Raw genomic sequence first — 20,529 nt, 5'->3', positions numbered from 1 at the left:
ATAGTATACTAAGGCATAAAAAGTCATAAAAACGACATAGTATACTAAGGCATAAAAACGACATAGTATACTAAGGCAAAAAAATGAAGAAAAACGACATAGTATACTAAGGCATAAAAAGTCATAAAAACGACATAGTATACTGAGGCAAAAAAATGAAGAAAAACGACATAGTATACTAAGGCATAAAAAGTCATAAAAACAACATAGTATACTGAGGCAAAAAAATGACATAGTATACTAAGGCAAAAAAATGAAGAAAAACGACATAGTATACTAAGGCATAAAAACGACATAGTATACTAAGGCATAAAAAGTCATAAAAACGACATAGTATACTGAGGCAAAAAAATGACATCGTATACTAAGGCAAAAAAATGAAGAAAAACGACATAGTATACTAAGGCAAAAAAATCAAGAAAAACGACATAGTATACTAAGGCATAAAAACGACATAGTATACTAAGGCATAAAAAGTCATAAAAACGACATAGTATACTGAGGCAAAAAAATGACATCGTATACTAAGGCAAAAAAATGAAGAAAAACGACATGGCATAAAAAGTCATAAAAACGACATAGTATACTAAGGCATAAAAACGACATAGTATACTAAGGCAAAAAAAGTCATAAAAACACCATAGTATACTAAGGCATAAAAACGACATAGTATACTAAGGCAAAAAAATGAAGAAAAACGACAGTATACTAAGGCATAAAAAGTCATAAAAACGACATAGTATAGTAAGGCAAAAAAATGAAGAAAAACGACATAGTATACTAAGGCATAAAAACGACATAGTATACTAAGGCAAAAAAATGAAGAAAAACGACATAGTATACTAAGGCATAAAAAGTCATAAAAACGACATAGTATACTAAGGCATAAAAAGTCATAAAACGGCATAGTATAGTGAGGCACAAAACCGTCATAGTATAGTAAGGCATAAAAAGAAATAAAAATGACATAGTATAGTAAGTTATAAAAAAGTCACAGTAAACTCAGGCATAAACTTCATTGAAATGTCATAGTATAGTAAGCGTTACATGCTGTTGTGTTATGAGGTTTTGTCTGTGTGTGCTCGTCTGCCCTCTGCCCTCCCCTGTTCTCCAACAAGTGACTAGACACGGCTGATCCCTGTTCCCAACCAAGAGCTGGAGCTCCAAAGGTGGAGTGAAGAGGCCTGAGCATGGCCAGGAAGTGCCAATCAGTTGCTGATGAGATGTGTGTTGTCTTATGATAGCTTGATCATAATGTTTATCTGATAGTGATAGTAATCATATTTGGTGATTATTGTTAGTTTGGTTTATTTTAGTTTAGTGCTTAAGTAGTGGTGAAAGTTACCCAGTGAGTATTCCACTGTCAGTTTCCTGTTGTAGTTGTTTTCATTGTGAATAAAATTCTTTATTATTGGCTGAGTCTGTTTTCCTGTTTCTTTTCAGTTTGGCCCGGTTTACTATTTCATTTATTGGTACCTCCCACAACCCAAGGATTATCATGGGGAACGTAACAGTAAGGCATAAAAATGTGATAGTATACTAAGGCATTAAAAGTCATAAAACGACATATAGTATAGTGGTCATAGTATAGTGAGGCATGAAAACGTCATAGTATAGTAAGGCATGAAAAGTCAGAAAATGACATAGTATACTAAGGCATTAAGAAGTCATAAAAACGACATAGTATACTAAGTAATAAAAAGTCAAAAAAATGTCACAGTATAGTAAGGCATAAAAAGTCATAAAAACGACACAGTATACTAAGGGATGAAAAGTCATATAAACGAAATCGTACACCAAGACATAAAAAATTATAAAAACGACATAGTATACTAAGGCAAAAAAATCAAAAAAAAGCATAGTATACTAAGGCATAAAAAGTCAAAAAACGGCATAGTATAGTAAGGCATAAAAAGTCAAAAAAACTATATACTAAGTCATAAAAAGTAATAAAAACGACATAGTATAGAAAGTTATAAAAATGACATAGTATACTAAGGCGTAAAAAGTCATAAAAATGTCATTGTATAGTAAGGCATAAAAAGGCATAAAAATGACATGGTATACTAAGGCATAAAAAAGGACAAAAACGTCATAGTATATTCAGGCATAAAAAGTCATAAAACGGCATAGTATAGTGAGGCACAAAACCGTCATAGTATAGTAAGGCATAAAAAGCAATAAAAATGACATAGTATAGTAAGTAATAAAAACGTCACAGTAAACTCAGGCATAAAACTTCATTGAAATGTCATAGTACAGTAAGCGTTACATACTGCTGTGTTATGAGGTTTTGTGTGTGTGTGCTTGTCTGCCCTCTGCCCTCCCCTGTTCTCCAACAAGTGACTAGACACGGCTGATCCCTGTTCCCAACCAAGAGCTGGAGCTCCAAAGGTGGAGTGAGGAGGCCTGAGCAGGGCCAGGAAGTGCCAATCAGTTGCTGATGAGATGTGTGTTGTCTTATGATAGCTGGATGCAGTTTGAATGTTTATCTGATAGTGATAGTAATCATATTTGGTGATTATTGTTGGTTTGGTTTATTTTAGTTTAGTGCTTAAGTAGTGGTGAAAGTTACCCAGTGAGTATTCCACTGTCAGTTTCCTGTTGTAGTTGTTTTCATTGTGAATAAAATTCTTTATTATTGGCTGAGTCTGTTTTCCTGTTTCTTTTCGGTTTGGCCTGGTTTACTATTTCATTTATTGGTACCTCCCTAAACCCAAGGATTATCATGGGGAACGTAACAGTAAGGCATAAAAATGTGATAGTATAGGAAGGCATAAATAGTCATAAAAATTACAAAGTATACTAAGGCATTAAAAGTCATAAAACGACATATAGTATAGTGGTCACAGTATAGTGAGGCATAAAAACAACATAGTATATAGTAAGGCCCAAAAATGTCATGAAAACGTCATAGTATACTAAGGCAAAAAAATGAAGAAAAACGACATAGTATACTAAGGCATAAAAAGTCATAAAAACGTCATAGCATACTAAGGCATAAAAAGTCATAAAAACGACTTAGTATACTGAGGCAAAAAAATGAAGGAGAAGCGACATAGTTTACTAAGGCAAAAAAAATGAGGGAAAAACGACATAGTATACTAAGGCATAAAATGTCATAAAAACGACACAGTATAGTAAGGCATAAAAAGTCATAAAAACGACATAGTATACTAAGGCAAAAAAAAAGAAAAACGACATAGTATTCTAAGGCATGAAAAATGATAAAAAACGACACAGTATAGTAAGGCATAAAATGTCATAAAAACGACATAGTATACTAAGGCATAAAAAGTCATAAAAACGTCATAGTATACTAAGGCAAAAAAATGAAGAAAAACAACATAGTATACTAAGGCATAAAATGTCATAAAAACGACATAGTATACTAAGGCATAAAAAGTCATAAAAACGACATAGTATACTAAGGCATAAAAAGTCATAAAAACGACATAGTATACTAAGGCATAAAATTAAGAAAAACGACATAGTATACTAAAGCATAAAAACAACATAGTATACTAAGGCATAAAAACGACATAGTATACTAAGGCAAAAAAATGAAGAAAAACGACATAGTATACTAAGGCATAAAAAGTCATAAAAACGTCATAGTATACTAAGGCATAAAAAGTCATAAAAACGACATAGTATACTAAGGCATAAAATTAAGAAAAACGACATAGTATACTAAAGCATAAAAACGACATAGTATACTAAGGCATAAAAACGACATAGTATACTAAGGCAAAAAAATGAAGAAAAACGACATAGTATACTAAGGCATAAAAAGTCATAAAAACGACATAGTATACTAAGGCAAAAAAATGAAGAAAAACGACATAGTATACTAAGGCATAAAAAGTCATAAAAACGACATAGTATACTAAGGCAAAAAAATTCAGAAAAACGTCATAGTATACTAAGGCATAAAAAGTCATAAAAACGTCACAGTATACTAAGGCATAAAAAGTCATAAAAACGTCATAGTATACTAAGGCATAAAAAGTCATAAAAACGACATAGTATACTAAGGCAAAAAAATAAAAACGACATAGTATACTAAAGCATAAAAACGACATAGTATACTAAGGCAAAAATAAAAACGACATAGTATACTAAGGCAAAAAAATGAGAAAAACGACATAGTATACTAAGGCAAAAAAGTCATAAAAACGACATAGTATACTAAGGCATAAAACATAAAAACGACATAGTATACTAAGGCAAAAAAATGAGAAAAACGACATAGTATACTAAGGCATAAAAAGTCATAAAAACGACATAGTATACTAAGGCATAAAAAATGATAAAAAAACGACATAGTATACTAAGGCATAAAAAGTCATAAAAACGACATAGTATACTAAGGCATAAAAACGACATAGTATACTAAGGCAAAAAAATGAAGAAAAACGACATAGTATACTAAGGCATAAAATGTCATAAAAACGACATAGTATACTAAGGCATAAAATGTCATAAAAACGACATAGTATACTAAGGCATAAAAAGTCATAAAAACGACATAGTATACTAAGGCAAAAAAATTTAGAAAAACGTCATAGTATACTAAGGCAAAAAAATCATAAAAACGACATAGTATACTAAGGCAAAAAAATGAAGAAAAACGACATAGTATACTAAGGCATAAAAAGTCATAAAAACGACATAGTATACTAAGGCATAAAAAGTCATAAAAAAGTCATAGTATACTAAGGCATAAAAAGTCATAAAAACGTCATAGTATACTAAGGCATAAAAAGTCATAAAAACGTCATAGTATACTAAGGCATAAAAAGTCATAAAAACGACATAGTATACTAAGGCAAAAAAAGTCATAAAAACGACATAGTATACTAAAGCATAAAAACGACATAGTATACTAAGGCATAAAAACGACATAGTATACTAAGGCAAAAAAATGAAGAAAAACGACATAGTATTCTAAGGCATGAAAAATGATAAAAAAAAGTCATAGTATAGTAAGGCATAAAAAGTCATAAAAAAATGTCATAGCAAAGTAAGGTATAAAAAAATAATAAAAACGATATAGTAAACTCAGGCATAAAAAGTAAAAAAAATTATAGTATAGTAAAGCATAAAAAGTCATAAAAACAACTTTATATTCTATGACATAAAAAGTCATAAAAACAACATAGTATACTAAGGCAAAAAAATGAAGAAAAACGACATAGTATAGTAAGACATAAAAAGTCATAAAAACGACATAGTATACTAAGGCAAAAAAATGAAGAAAAACGACATAGTATACTGAGGCAAAAAAATGACATAGTATACTAAGGCAAAAAAATGAAGAAAAACGACATAGTATACCAAGGCATAAAAAGTCATAAAAACGACATAGTATACTAAGGTATAAAAACGACATAGTATACTAAGGCAAAAAAATGAAGAAAAACGACATAGTATACTAAGGCATAAAATGAAGAAAAACGACATAGTATACTAAGGCATAAAATGTCATAAAAACGACATAGTATACTAAGGCATAAAAAGTCATAAAAACGACATAGTATACTAAGGCAAAAAATAGAAGAAAAACGACATCGTATACTAAGGCAAAAAAATGAAGAAAAATGACATAGTATACTAAGGCATAAAATGTCATAAAAACGACATAGTATACTAAGGCAAAAAAATGAAGAAAAACGACATAGTATACTAAGGCATAAAAAGTTATAAAACGTCATAGTATACTAAGGCAAAAAAATGAAGAAAAACGACATAGTGTACTAAGGCAAAAAAATGAAGAAAAACGACATAGTATACCAAGGCATAAAAAGTCATAAAAACGACATAGTATACTAAGGCATAAAAACGACATAGTATACTAAGGCAAAAAATGAAGAAAAACGACATAGTATACTAAGGCATAAAAAGTTATAAAAACGTCATAGTATAATAAGGCATAAAAAGTCATAAAAACGACATAGTATACTAAGGCAAAAAAATAAAGAAAAACGACATAGTATACTAAAGCAAAAAAATGAAGAAAAACGACATAGTATACTAAGGCATAAAAAGTCATAAAAACGACATAGTATACTAAGGCAAAAAAATGAAGAAAAACGACATAGTATTCTAAGGCATGAAAAATGATAAAAAAAAGTCATAGTATAGTAAGGCATAAAAAGTCATAAAAAAATGTCATAGCAAAGTAAGGTATAAAAAAATAATAAAAACGATATAGTAAACTCAGGCATAAAAAGTAAAAAAAATTATAGTATAGTAAGGCATAAAAAGTCATAAAAACAACTTTGTATTCTATGACATAAAAAGTCATAAAAACGACATAGTATACTAAGGCATAAAAAGGCATAAAAATTACGTTGTATACCAAGGAATAAAAACTAAATAGTACGGTAAGGCATAAAAACTCATAGAAATGACATTGTAAGGCGTAAAAAGTCATAAAAACAACATAATATAGTAAGGCATAAAACCGTCATAGTAAAGTAAGGCATAAAAACTCATAAAAATGTCAGTATAGTGGGGTATAAAACCATCATAGTTTAGTAAGGCCTAAAAAGTCATAAAAACATCATTGTATGGTAAGTCAAAAAGTTATAAAAATTTCATAGTATACTACGGCATAAAAAGTCATAAGGTATGAAAAGTAATTTAAAACGAGATAGTATAGTAAGGTATAAAAAGTCATAAAAAGGTCATAGTATAGTAAAAACATGGAAAGTCCACACACAACATGCAAACTCTACAGAGAAAGGCTCCTGGTCCGGGGGTTCGAACCCAGAACCTTCTCACTGTGAGACAACAGTTCTAACCATTGCACCACCATGGTTCCCAATAAAAAAATGCCATATCGTAGTAAGGCATAAAAAGTCATGAAAACATCATAGCATAGTAAGACATCAGAGTCGCCAATTAACCTAATGTGCATTGTTTAGACTACGTTGGACTCGTATAGTAAGGCTGCCATGAGTAACAGTATCGTGCACTGAGGCAGCAGAAGATACAGATTTCTAAAAACAAGAAAAACATAAGAGGAACACATGAATAAATATCTTGTTATTGTTCCGCTGTGCTTCATCTTCTCTCAGTTCAAACAGCTTCTTGTAGGTAAGTGATTCATGCATCTTAAAAAGATGTTGTCCATGAGTCAGTTTCATACAGTAAATCCTATAATATTCAGCTCAGAGTTGTGTGTAACCACATTTGTATTTTAAAACAATAAAAGCTGATTCTCACCCTCCAGAATAAAACATGACGTCCATGAGCAGGGTGGCTACAGAGGGCAGTGTGTCTGGGTCCAGGCTGGTCACACAGAACATGTTGCTGGGACTAGATAAAGGGTGAATGATGGGACGGGGCACTGAAAAACACAAATGATGAAACACATGAGGTTGCAATATAACTAAGGAGCATCTCCATGAAAAGGTCTACATGGTGATAATGAGCGTTTAGGCTCATCACATTTTTTGAAAGCTGCTATGTCAAAGGTCAAGAATGAACTCTGGAGTTAAACTTCAAAGCCAACATGTACAAGAAGTCCTGAAAGTGCTCAGAAAATGGAAAGTTTGAAAATATTCAAGGTTTAGAAGAAGCTGGTGAGAGATCCTGGTGCTAAAATTGTTAGATTGTAAGATAAGATAAGATAAGATAAGATAAGATAAGACCTTTATTTATCCCTGTGGAGGAAATTCAAATTGACACAGCAGCTCAAAAGAGGAGGAGGACAAATATAATAAAGAAATAAAATAAGAACAGATAACAGAATCTATAATAAATAGATGATGGATAATAAATTAGAAATACTGCCTTACTATGTGTAAATATAAAAATAAATATAAAGTTTAACCCACTATGATATGTGTCCACTTGATCTGTGCCTGAATAAATTTACTATTTGCTTTTGATTCCGGTGAAGACTGTGCAACAGACAACTTGGATTTGATTCACAGCCTCTGCATCAGTGCACTGCAGACTGAACACACAAGTCTGAATACATCCAGCAAATACTTTGCTATGTGAGATGCAATATGCTACAAGAAAATTTAAAAGGCAGTCCACATTCAGTCATAACAGGGACTGTAATGCAAGGTGATTGCACACTGCAGGACTTGATCAATTTGAACCATCCTAATATAAGTGATGGTGATGCTGAACAAATTATGCGAAGGAAAAATACTCTGCTGTTTCAGTGTGCGTCTTTATGTGACACAGTATGGAGATATTTAATCTGTTAGTTTTGAAGAGATTTGCATGTCGTCTATTTTTCATAAATCTTGCCTCTATACAAAAAAAAACAAACAAAAAAACACAGATATAAATCTTTACACATACCAAGTTTTGGCTTTACAAATCCATTGGTGACTCCCAGATTGTGCGCAGCTACAGTCTCCCCGTTGACCACCCGAAGCAAAGTGAACTCGGAAGACAGCGTGTGCATGACCATCGGCAGGTCTCGCTCTCGAACCTGCCGACAAAGCGACAAGAAAACAAAAACAGACATTTCTCAAAATGGCTTTCGATAATCTCCAAAAAAACAAACTTATACTGTTCATATTCTGCATTTAGAAGAGGAGACGGACGCACAGAGCATTGCAGCAGCAACACGTCAAGTTTGAGGAAAAGGGATTGTTTACTCTCAACACAGCTTGTAGCCGCGCTGTGAGTTTTATATAGGTGGAAGGAATAATCAGTGTGTCTGTGCCTCTGTTGCTTCTCCTCATGTTCAGGCTGGTTTGAGGTCAGAGACTATTTACTGCGGCTAGCAGATAATCAACAGCTGAGCCTTCAGGGTCAGGTCTCTCTTTACCACCACAGCACAGTACAACAGGGCCGGGCGACACGGCGAGGTGAGTTTATTTCTGTGGAACCTGTCGAACACAGAGGTCATTCAAAATGGCAAAGAAATGCATTATATCCATTAAAGCAACATTTAAAAACACAACAAAGAGGAAAATGAAATCTTTACAAGCAGAAACAAATGAATAAAATAAAATAAAATACAAACAAACAAAGAAAGACAAAAACATTCATTTCAGTGCTGAGAAATGAATCCGTCAAAGTGACAGGAAAAACAGGAGAGTTTTTATTTAGATTTGTAGCTAAGGTTAAGGAGCATTTAGGATTATTTTTCTGGTTAAATAAAGTATGAATAAATAAATAAACCAAAATAATCATAGCTTTTAATGTGTCTTGCGTACAAGAGGAAACTGAAGATCAAAAGGTCAAAGATATTTAGATTCATCCTCAGGGGTTCATATATTTAAATTCATGGAAATTCGTTTTGGAGATTTCTTGTCTTGAAGCAGAGCAGTGACAGCAGCGCTGGAGAAATATTCACACCTCTCTGCCACTGGGGGAAAAACCATCAGTAAAAAGGGAACCCCCCCATAAAGGGTGCATTGCTCATGGTGGATTTTTCTTTTAGATAAAGTGAAAAGGGCAACTTCAAAATATCTAAGCAAAAACATGTGAATGTGACACAGTGTCTCATCTACTGCTGATTTACTTTCTCTCTTTCTTACAACCTTTCTGTCTAATCTTCATCAGGTGTCAACAGTCAACGGTTTGAGAGTTTCACTTTTATTCAAAGGGCTTAAAACATCTAATAAATTATGTCATTATTATCTTACTATAATAAAGAAAATAGCTTAATTAATTTTGAAATATAGTTTAATTTGTAATCCATTGGCTTTTTCATTCACGACTGAAGTTATAGTAAAACTGGGCAGTTAATGCTCTACAACAATGATAAAGGTTTTTATTTAGTTGTCATGCAGCTCAGAACCTGGTGACGGAGCCGAGTTTAATGACAGGAGATTGATTTTGACTTGAATCAATAGATGAAGCCTTTCGACAAATGTGTTGTTCCTGATACAGAGGTGATCTCTCCGGAGCAGGTGAAGTACATTTACATTGAAGTATCAGTGTTTCTCTATCCAGGGTGAAAGCTTTTACTTCAGTTGAATTTCTGTGTGTGTGTGTGTGTGTGTGTGTGTGTGTGTGTGTGTGTGTGTGTGTGTGTAGCTGCTCTGAGCGGCTTGCCTCAGTCTGGATACTTATGGCTCCGTCTTAATGAGTGTATTCATCATTTGGGTCAGGCTTTACCGCTTTATGTAACACAAAAGATCCTAACAGTGGAAAAAAAAAAAAAAAAACACACACACACACACACACACACACACACATCTTAAGCTGGTCTGCTCAGAGATTCGGTAACACAATCCGACACAGTGTGAGACGAGGATGGGTGGCGGTTGTGGGCGACTGGGTGAACGCAGCAGTGTTTTTGCCTCGTTTTATCTGATACACCGATAATTAGGATTGTGGGTAAGAGCAGCCGGTGTCGAGACAGGAAACAGGCCCGAGTATGATACCTGGAATTCCAGAAAGAGGCTGAGCGCCTGATCCCCTTTACGTAACAGATTACCAGCATCGACACAGGTTTTTTTTTTTTTTCTTTCATTTTCATAAACATGCCAGAGCTGTTCAGCAGACCTTGTTTTTCCACTAAAGCATGGCAATAAAAAAAAAGACTCCCTGTGCCCAAATATGCTTCAGAATGAGAGAGGATTTCTGTCCTAAACCGAAGGAGGTGCGGCTGTGGAAGGGACATTATATCCGAGGTTATTGCTTTTTTCATGTCGGGCATGTGGACGTAAACAATTGTGTTGCCAGTGGTTGCGTAACTGACAAATAATGTGACTTTTAAAGCATCAAAAATAGATAAACAAATATAATTCGCTTTCTAACTGCATCCAATGTAAGTGTTTAATGAGGCGTGTGATGTGAAACAAAACAAGAAACTCATAAGTTCCAATCAGTTTCGACTAAGTTAGTATTTTATTGGATATTGTATTGTTTGCTATTTGTTGATTAACAATCATGTCATTAATTTTAAAGTATAGCTGATATTCTTACATTTACAGGAAATGATGCATGCATATAAGCCGGCCTCTTACTATTTGCAATTTTATCTATAAGATAAAAGCCTCACAGTTTTCTGTTCACTCTCCTGCGACTGAACCAGAACTTCACATTAAAAGCGGTCAACCGGTGAAACACGGGGTGGCTTTTATTGTGAAGGAGCCACAAGAAAATTATATTATATCATCCATTACAAACCGCGGCTGTCGCAAAACGTACAGAGAGACGGTGGAGAAGAGAACGATGGTGGTACTGGGATATAGTGTAGTCACCCTAAACTTTCAATTACAGCTGCACTGTAGTTTTTATTCCCCAGTTTTATCTGTTTGATTATATTTTTGTGTATATTTTTTACCTTCTCTTCTATTTTACTCTTTAATTCCAGTTTAAATGTGCCTTTTATGGCCTGGGTTTCTTTAATATCTTTTGTCAGTGCCTTTTATGTCTTGTATAATGCACTTTGAGTTGCCTTGGTGGTAAAAGGTGTTTTACATATATTTACACTTAAACTTATACAGATACTAACAATATATAATTTGTGTGTCGTGACCGTACATATTTTCCATCTGCTGGAGATTGTGATGAAGATGTTTCAGAGGAGAAAATTGCAGACAATCTCTCAACATGGTACGAAACAGTAGCTACTGGAACATTATTATCCACACTCACCAGAATGAAATCCGTCTGATACGTCGACAGCATGAAAACAGAGATGTTGTGGTCGGCCAGCGGTGCAATGACTGATTTGGCGATTTTGGTGACTCCGATGGGCTGCGAATTGGAGGCGTTGCCACCCCCGGATACCACGTTGAGGGCCAACCATGTGGCATCGGCAACACTGATGTGCTCCGACTGTGGCAGCTCTGGGAAAGGACAGACACGTCGTGTCAGAAAGAGGTGCAGTAGAAAAACATGTCTGCAGCAGCTCTGTCCCCAAATTAAACAACAAGCCGTGAGGCGAGGGGATTTCAACTGATTTCAGACACACAACACAATGTACTCAGTGTCAAGGGGCTTTTGTCACAGTGACTGTATCACAGTGTTGTATTCATAACGCACAACAGTGACTTGTATCTGCAGCCAGTTCATGAAACTATTTATTAAATGTCTGCTGCCTCTTCCCTGGAAAAAATGCACAGGTGAAGATAAAGTTCTGAAGTCAGAGAGGACACTAGTTCTAGGAAGCAATGAGTAATAATGACTGTTCCTCATTTTTGAGGTGCAATAGTTCCTGTTTTTCACCTTTTGTGCTGATACTTTTGTTTTAAGAAATACTGAGAGCTGTTACTGATGCTGTCAACACCTGGACTTAAAAGGAAATGCAACATTATTACTCCACCGTATGTTGGAGTCAGAGACAGGGCAGCAGCCCCAGACTGCGTATTGAACAAGCTTTTCTGCCTGTCCTAATAAATTCTGTCTAGACGGTGGATCTTTCTCCTGTCTGACTACACTGTCTGAACAGGAGAGAAAGATACAGTCAAAGAAAAACAATGAATTCTAACGAGACATTTGACTTTCTGACCAATGATTCAAACTCATCAGCTTTAAGAGAACGTGACTTTGGAAAGACGGAACTGAACATTGTTCCTGTTACAGATGAAAAATGCAATTAATAAGAAATAAAATGCACCTTGCACCAGTATGCACCAGCCGTACTGGGTGCTGGAGGTATGACTAGTAGCTTATGGTGGCTAATGTTAGCTAATCTTTGACATTACTGAGTCAGTTTTCTGGCTTGAAGACTCCTCTTCTCTTCTCAAGCTGCTGTAACATCACACTCGTCATCACTTGTGGTTTTAACTGAAAGAATGATCTCTGGGTAATTCAGAGCAGAGGCTCCGCAGACATTAACACTTTACACAGAGTTGTACTTTGAAAGTGTGATCGTAAAACTGATTAGAGCTGCAACTACTGGCTGAATCATTTATCAGATGATTGAAAGAAAATAAAGTCGTTTTTTCAAGTGAAAATGCCAAATATTTGCTTCTCAAATACGAGGAAATCTTTTCATATATGACAGTAACGAAATATCTTTTGGTTCAGGAGTGTTGGTCAGAAAAAATAACATCAATTAATAATAATAATGAAAAAATCGACTTTAATGTAGTCAGTGTACTTTAAGTGGATATAATAATTAACAATGATAGACATTTTTACTCCAGTGTTTAGTCTTAATTGTCCCTTGTAAACATGCATATGGATATAATGCATACTGTCCATTTTAAGGTCAGAAAAATGTATTTTCAGTCTCTTTTGGAAGTTTTCACATTGTTATCCGACACCGTCTCCTGGAGTTTCACAGTTTAGTAGAAAACAGGGACTAACACACTGAGAGCCAGTCACCAGTACAAAATACCTGAGCCAGTTACGCAACAAATAGCCTGTAGTCTCCAGGGTAACCAAGGAGGGTCACCCTGGAAAAGGGTGTGCAATGACATGGATTCATTCACTCAGCCAACCACAAAACACAGCGAGCGGCAGCTTGGCCTCACATCCATAATGACAAAGTGTGCTCAAACATTGGCAGCCGACGCTACGTGGTACCGGAGAGACTCTGAGATTGCACAATGTGATCTTTTCCTGCTGCCCGATCTATGGTTGCCACAGTGACTTTAAAGATCCACGAGGCGAGGCCCACCTTTAAAGCCCTCCTCATCCACGATAATGGTGTAGTCCTCCGGAGTCTCCGTCAAACTGAAGAACTTGCATCTGAACAGGAGGGAGAAACAAAGAGAAAGAGGACGGATCAAGTAGATGAATTCATGATAAATAAATAAATAAAAGAAACAGGAACAAAGCTCCCTGCCGGACAGAGCTTGACTAATGTCTCAGTTCAGTCTAACAGTTACCGACTCCTGCTGCATTCACAACACACATCAAACTGTCTGTTCGCAGCATTAAGGAGACACATTCATCCGACGATGAGACGTGCAGGGACCAACACATCGCTTCATCTCGGCCTGTAAATGTCTTCCTTATCGTTTTATGTTGAATATCAGGCTCATAACCACATCATCAGTACAGCACATTGCTGCTCATAAACCTCCCCAACAGGAAGCGGGAGAAACCCGGCTGTGAGAGGAATCTGAGAGACACACAGAGCCGGACGATTCGACCCGATACCAGACTTACCTCGATAACAATTCATGTAACAACATCAGTGATAATGAGCAGTTTCCACAACACACGTTAGATTGTGAGCAGTTCAAACTGTCAAGCACAGAAAGCTGCTGGGGTCAGATTCATGATCTTGTTTGTCTAAACTGTGATTTTTAATAGAAGTTCTTGTGTTTACTCAACATTTACAGTTTGACTTCTTTTGTTGGGGTTTTGTAGAAAAACATGTTTATGTTTTTCAGTCATTTCCAATTACGGCGTGAACATCACAATTATCCTTGCGTCAAGATTTAATTCAGCAACCCGGGAATGTTGTAGGATGGTAAAGCATCGGTTTGAAATGACGTCCAGCAGACTCTCTTAAGCACAAAGGGAAGCGGCGCTCTGGAAAAACACCACGCACAACACTCCTGTGATAATCACATTCTTTACCGGCCGGCCGCCGAATGCTCGCACTTCATATTTGGCTGAAAGGTGTGAACAGCAGCAGGAGAGTAACAGAAAGACCCTCTGCAGCGCTCTCTATGGAAACCGCAGCATTTTTCTCTTGGAATTAAAAGAGCTGTCAAGTGTCACTTTGACTTGCAGTGTGTTTTGCAGAGGTAGAACATTAGGATGATGAGCTCTGGATTTTTTTTCTTCGCCTCGTGCCCGGGCTGACAATCATGATCGTGTCACTGCTTAATGACTTACTTTATTCTTTGACAGCGTCTTTCCAGATCAACAATGAAACAGCAAATCAGTGCAGAGATTCAGCGCATCTCATTTAGCCTGCGTGTAACCTCACAGAGTTTTTAGATCAAACTCATAAAGTTCATAAGCTTTGGAATTATCCCTTTGAAACATTTCACAGTGCTTATTTGTGTTTCTATTTTTTTAATCTTGTAATCTCAGATTTTTGATAAATGCCAGATAAATAAACTTTATTATTATTATCATATTATTCGAATGTAAAACACTGCGACTCACAGCTCTAACAAAACACAGAAAAATCAGACACATTAACTGAAACTAACCTGATTTATTTTCAGCAAAACCACAGAACAGTTCCAAACTAAACACTCCCACACAAGTTAACTTAGTTTGAGACCTGCTGATTTAATACGTGTTGTCAGGAGGAAAAAATCTTCAGATCTTCAGACCGTAAATGTTAAATGACTGTAACTTCTGTTCCCTGGAGGAGAGGAACGAGGTACGACACATTAAAGTACAGGGCGTGATATACATACATGTTGTACCGAGTGAATCGACTGAAGGGGAACTCCACTCTTTATATTTAAGGCTGGGTATTTATATTCAACGCTGGGACACTGAAATGTATCCGTGGCATCAAGTATCAAAAAGTATCTGAAGTTGGAGTCAAATGTCTCAGATTCTGAGGCTTATTTACTCTTTGATAAGATATTTCATGATTTATATGAGGAAACTCTTTGTTTAAACTTTAGATTATGTTTTATTTCTTTAAAAACAGATGCTAAAGTTGCATTATTTAAATTTTTTTGGAGCTTTAGTGGCAGAGAAATGAGCTGAAAAGACAACACTGATGCATATACACAATCACCTCCTGACATTGTTAGCAAACAGGAACTTATCTGCACATCCAGGACACACAGAGAAACATTAGTATTCATCTGGAGTCGTGATCTGACCACCTGACGAATGTCCCTAAATATATGACTGTTTACCTACTAGATCCTCCACCATACTCACCAGCTGGTCGCCAGCTTTGTTTGTCGGCCGGAAAACCAAAACAATGAGCTACAAGAGGCTCAAACGCTCAGTGAAGCTCATAGTTGGTTTATAATTTTCTGTAGGTTTGTCACTTTTCACAGTGTCATTTTATCCACTGTTTATATAAAGATAATGATATAATAGATGCAAGTTGATATTCCCTACGATAAGGGTCTGTGAAAGAAGTATTACATCTGTACCAGTGTGTCAGGACTGTGTTGCTGCTGAAACTTATCGATCATTTTCACAGCAGTATTTATATTTGAAGACATATTTCCGCTAAACAAATGTGCATCCTAATCACAGCAGGAAGTTTTCCTCTTTATGCATTGTGGATTTTTCCCCAAAAAAAACAAAAAAACAATGTCCGTCAGTCGCTGCGAATGCATGGAAAAAGAGACACGATGGTAAAACAATCAGCACCTTAACACACCAAATCAACACGTGAGCATGAACACTGTGTTCAGCAGAGAAAGGCAGCACAACAAAACACTGTGACAAAAGATGAAAGTATGTTGTTGTACTGCTCATCAAGGAGGAGGCGCTGAAGTTTGCCAAAGTTGTTGCTTCAACAACATAAAGTGGAGGATTGGAAACTGGTTGCAAAACCAGTGTCATCTGAGGGACACTCCTGTTCTGCAGTCAAATGATATGAAGTTATGTAATCATTAATGAATGCCTGCCATGACCACGCAAACATCCAGCCTCAGACAAGGTGCACCACTTCAGAAAAATCTGCCCCCAAACACTAAATCTTGTGTGCGGCTAATCCTGGGAAGATTTGACATTCATCCGATCAAAGAGAAGGAGCCTTTCTTCTGTTTTCTTCTCTACTTCTCTGTCACTGAATTTCCCAACATTTCCAACTTCCTTTAAACAAAAAAATGAAGTCTGAACTGATGCTCATATTAATACTGCCTCACTGGCATGAAGACCACAGAGGAGGGAGGGGGGGGAATTACAAGAAAGACAAATCTAACGTGTAAAGATGAAGTCAATTGTTTACAAGTGCCAGTTTAGTTGTTAACACTCGAATCCAGAAAAGAAAAACTGTGACTGTTTCCGCTCTGCTGCATACCAGTTAAGAAACCCACACACGGACTGGACACAAAGGGTAAATGTAGCACACACACACTGTGGATGTGGACGCAGTGTGAAACCAGGTCTTTGAATGCATCGCTTTCAGGTGGATGAAAATTTCTCTTTCGGCTCCTGCGAAAGATTAGCAAAAACATTTAACTGCTGTTTGTCACAAAATCAACTATAATTGGATATTAAATACAGGTGAAATGGATACGTCACTGTCTGATGATCTCTTCATATGAACTATTATTACTTGATGTTCTTCATATTCACAACTGAGCTCAGTGATAATGAGCTTGTAATGCCTCATGAAGAACAAGGACAAAGGAGTTTTTGACTCATTTTTCAGTTGCTCGTGATTGGCGATAACAAAGCTGCAGTAACACGTGTGACAAACAAGTTGGCTCAAAAACAAAATCACATCTATCATGTATTTACTTCCTCACTCACATCAACACGGTAAGTTCGGCCTCTCCTGGTTTGACACAATCGTGAAGCCCAAAGCTGCTTTAAAAAGCGACTTGATGACGTAGTCAGAAAAAAAATAAAGTGATGACCCAGACTGTGTATATGTGTGATCAAACATGGGTCATGCATCCAACCAAGAGGAGGCGAAAGTGATGAGATTATGTTGCTGGGTTAGTAATACAACTGATTAGCCCTAACAATATAGATCTATTACATCATTTTTTTTCAAGCAAAAATATCATTTTAAACTCTTATTTTGTGACAGTTAATCAAAAGAATAATCTGCACATGAATTGATAGTTACAATGATCATTAGTTAAATCCATAGGGGGGTTTTGATTACATCATGTAATGAGTAATCTGCAGACTGTGTTTTATCAGTAACTTCTCCTCCTCAGCACAGAGGCAGAGTTGATTACCAGTTCACTGCCACACTGGGGCAAATAATGACTGACTTACCCTGTTGTAAAACAGCCAGGGAGGGCACAGCCAGTGTGTCAGTGAAGTGCACTAATTTGCTTATGCTAATATTATATTAATAGACTGTTGTGGTAATAAAAAAAATGACTGCACAACAGAAGTGCAAAGGCCTGTTGTTGTGTCACTGGCTGGGGTATTTAAATGAAAGTTTCCTGAGGGGGAATGGCTCATACAAGTTTGTCTGATATGGTTATAATATTCCTGATAGAGGTACAAACAGGCTGCACACACACACACACATACACACACACACAAACACACACACACACTCATACAAACAAACACACACACACACACATACATACATACACCCGCTGGCGTCGACCCAGCTACAGATGGCACAAAGCTACAAAATGACACTACAGAACAAGGATAGGCCTGGAAACCGGTGGCAGAGAGCAAACACACTCGGCTGCTCTCAAAATAACACCTGAATCCACATCGACAACAAACTGCAGGCGCTGGCAGGAGCCGGAGCTTTCAACACAAGTACATGCAGCCGCCGGCATTAGTTTGCTGTAATGTTAACAACAGCAGAGCCCTGACAGTAAACACGTACAGCAGCGAGGAGCAGCATAAATGACACTGTACATTTCCACACAGCTATCAGGTCTGTGAAGTTACCTACCTTGTTTTGGAGGCCAGGAAGGCGAGTTTTATTAATCCGTGAGTGCAAATCTGGATCCCCTCTTTCTCTATACTCGCCACTTTCAAGCTGTGCTCTAAAATATGAAGCTCCATCTTTTACGTCTTCTCATTTGAGGAGCGACTAAAATGTAAAAAAAAAAAAAAAAAAAAAAAAAAAGAAAAAAAAAAAAAAAAAAAAAAAAAAAAAAAAAAAAAAAAAAAAAAAAAAAAAAAAAAAAAAAAAAAAAAAAAAAAAAAAAAAAAAAAAAAAAAAAAAAAAAAAAGGAAAAAGCCTACAGATACTTTCAAATAAGATGCATAAATAAATAAATATACGCGCGCACACACGCGTACACACAAACACACACACACGTCTGGCGAAGGCGTTTTAAATAGAGAAAGAAAGAGGGAGGCAGGGTGGAATAAAGAAAGCAAAGAGGTGAAAAACGGACCTGCTGTCAAACGTGCGACGGAAAAGCGCACACTTCTGGTCAAGGGTTTTCAAAATAAAAGTCTAAGGCACAAGCTAAAGCGGGTTCACTGAAGAAAAGCACTGGAGTCTTTACATCTGAGTCACAGAGTTAAGAATCAGTTAAAATATAAATGAATGAATAAAATAAAGACTAATTGATTATAATCAATAAATTAAGCATCAATCAAAACAATATTTTTTTAACAGCCTAAACTCAATCAATATAGAAACATTGGAATACAACATTTAGACCTTATTATTGCTAAATGTAATGGTAACATCCAAGTACGATTAATATATTATTACTTTTATTATTTCTATTATTAGGTAGAGTTTTTGTATAAGTGGATCTAGATTCAAACAGCGTTTTTTCCGAAAATTTCAGAGACATTTAAAATTTAATTTATAAGCTTATTAAAGAAATCAAACATGAAAATCCAAACAAAATAAAAAAAAAACATTACCTGCTGCGAGTATGTATTACCACAGTATTTTTATATTAGTATTACGTCTAGGCTACACAGACAAAATAATTTTATTAATTTGAATGGAAATACTGTTTTATATTGTTCCAATTCCGGTGCCTTTATTTTGAAGAAGAAATGCGAAAGCGGAAGTGACTGTCTGACCAGCTTCCCGTGGCTTGTCAGACCTGTTCAATGGGAAAGCAGTGGACCGCTGGTCCCCATGTTTGCTCTACGACTGGAATAGTTAGCAGCTGGTCGGAGTGAAACAAACAACTTGCCATTCAAACGAAGGGGGCGGGTCTGCAGCGGAGCAAGGCATCATGGGAAACGTGGTTTTCTAGCGTATTTGTCTATCCAGTGCAATGTGTTGCGCATTGGATTTTTAAATTAAAGGCTAACGAGTAGTAAATAGGAATTGTGAGTACTACACGTGAGGAGGAGCAGTTGTTTAAAACAAACAAATATAACAAACCACCTCCACCATCTTGGATGAGGAGTACAGTCAGAGAGACTGAGAGGAAGTGACACCAAGTTGTAGTTATATTATAAACCTCATGTAAACCTCAATTAAGTTAAATTCACAATAATTGGCATCCTGTTGCGTTTCTCGTGTGTATGTGAATAGTTATCCCTCGCTGTGCGGCTGCAGTGGAAAAACAGTGCACAGCAAGGTGCAAATTACATGGACTATACAAACAAGCTTGGGCACATCTCCACCTACATCCATGAACATGTTCATCACATGTATGGGACAGGTGCAGAGGAGGTTCTCTTCACCACTTCCTCTTGTTCTTCTCTCATCTGCTACCTGGGTGTCTGGTCTGTGGTTTACTAACTATACTGCACTAGATTCCCCTGAAACCTCCTGTTCACTTTGTATTAACTGGTTTTTGGTCATTTGATTAATTGCAAATTTGTTCCGACTTATTCTGCATTGTTGCAACCCTGTGTATTTGTATAAATAAAGTTTTAAAGGTCGCATATTTTACACTTTTCCAGTGTTTTATTTGTGCTTTACATCTCTCTGGAGGTCTGACTGTATAGTTGTGACATCACAAAGTTACAGAAGTCCTTACAGCTCGTTTTAAGGCTCAGTTTCTGAATAGTGTTCATTTCTCTGTGGACTGAGCGCTTTCATACTTTCACAGTATTAACGTAGAA

At 36.1% G+C, this 20,529-nt stretch overlaps 1 protein-coding gene across 1 annotated transcript in view; it reads right to left on the bottom strand.

Annotated features, from left to right (window-relative positions):
- castor2 (cytosolic arginine sensor for mTORC1 subunit 2) overlaps nucleotides 1-18,909 on the bottom strand; it is a 25,331-nt gene extending 6,422 nt beyond the window's left edge. The window contains exons 1-5 of the mRNA XM_023430952.2: nucleotides 18,431-18,909; nucleotides 13,562-13,632; nucleotides 11,590-11,783; nucleotides 8,329-8,461; nucleotides 7,234-7,357 (exon numbers count right to left, since the gene is read on the bottom strand). Of these exons, the coding sequence (XP_023286720.1) occupies nucleotides 7,234-7,357; nucleotides 8,329-8,461; nucleotides 11,590-11,783; nucleotides 13,562-13,632; nucleotides 18,431-18,543 (635 nt within the window). The 5' untranslated portion in view covers nucleotides 18,544-18,909. The remainder of the gene's footprint in view (nucleotides 1-7,233; nucleotides 7,358-8,328; nucleotides 8,462-11,589; nucleotides 11,784-13,561; nucleotides 13,633-18,430) is intronic.
- Between the last annotated feature and the right edge of the window lie 1,620 nt (nucleotides 18,910-20,529).

This window comes from Seriola lalandi, unplaced genomic scaffold, assembly GCF_002814215.2.
Source record: "Seriola lalandi dorsalis isolate HSWRI2012SDOR001 ecotype SW California unplaced genomic scaffold, Sedor1 jcf7180002054914, whole genome shotgun sequence".
NCBI lineage: Eukaryota > Metazoa > Chordata > Actinopteri > Carangiformes > Carangidae > Seriola > Seriola lalandi.
This window is presented reverse-complemented; position numbering and strand designations above follow the sequence as displayed.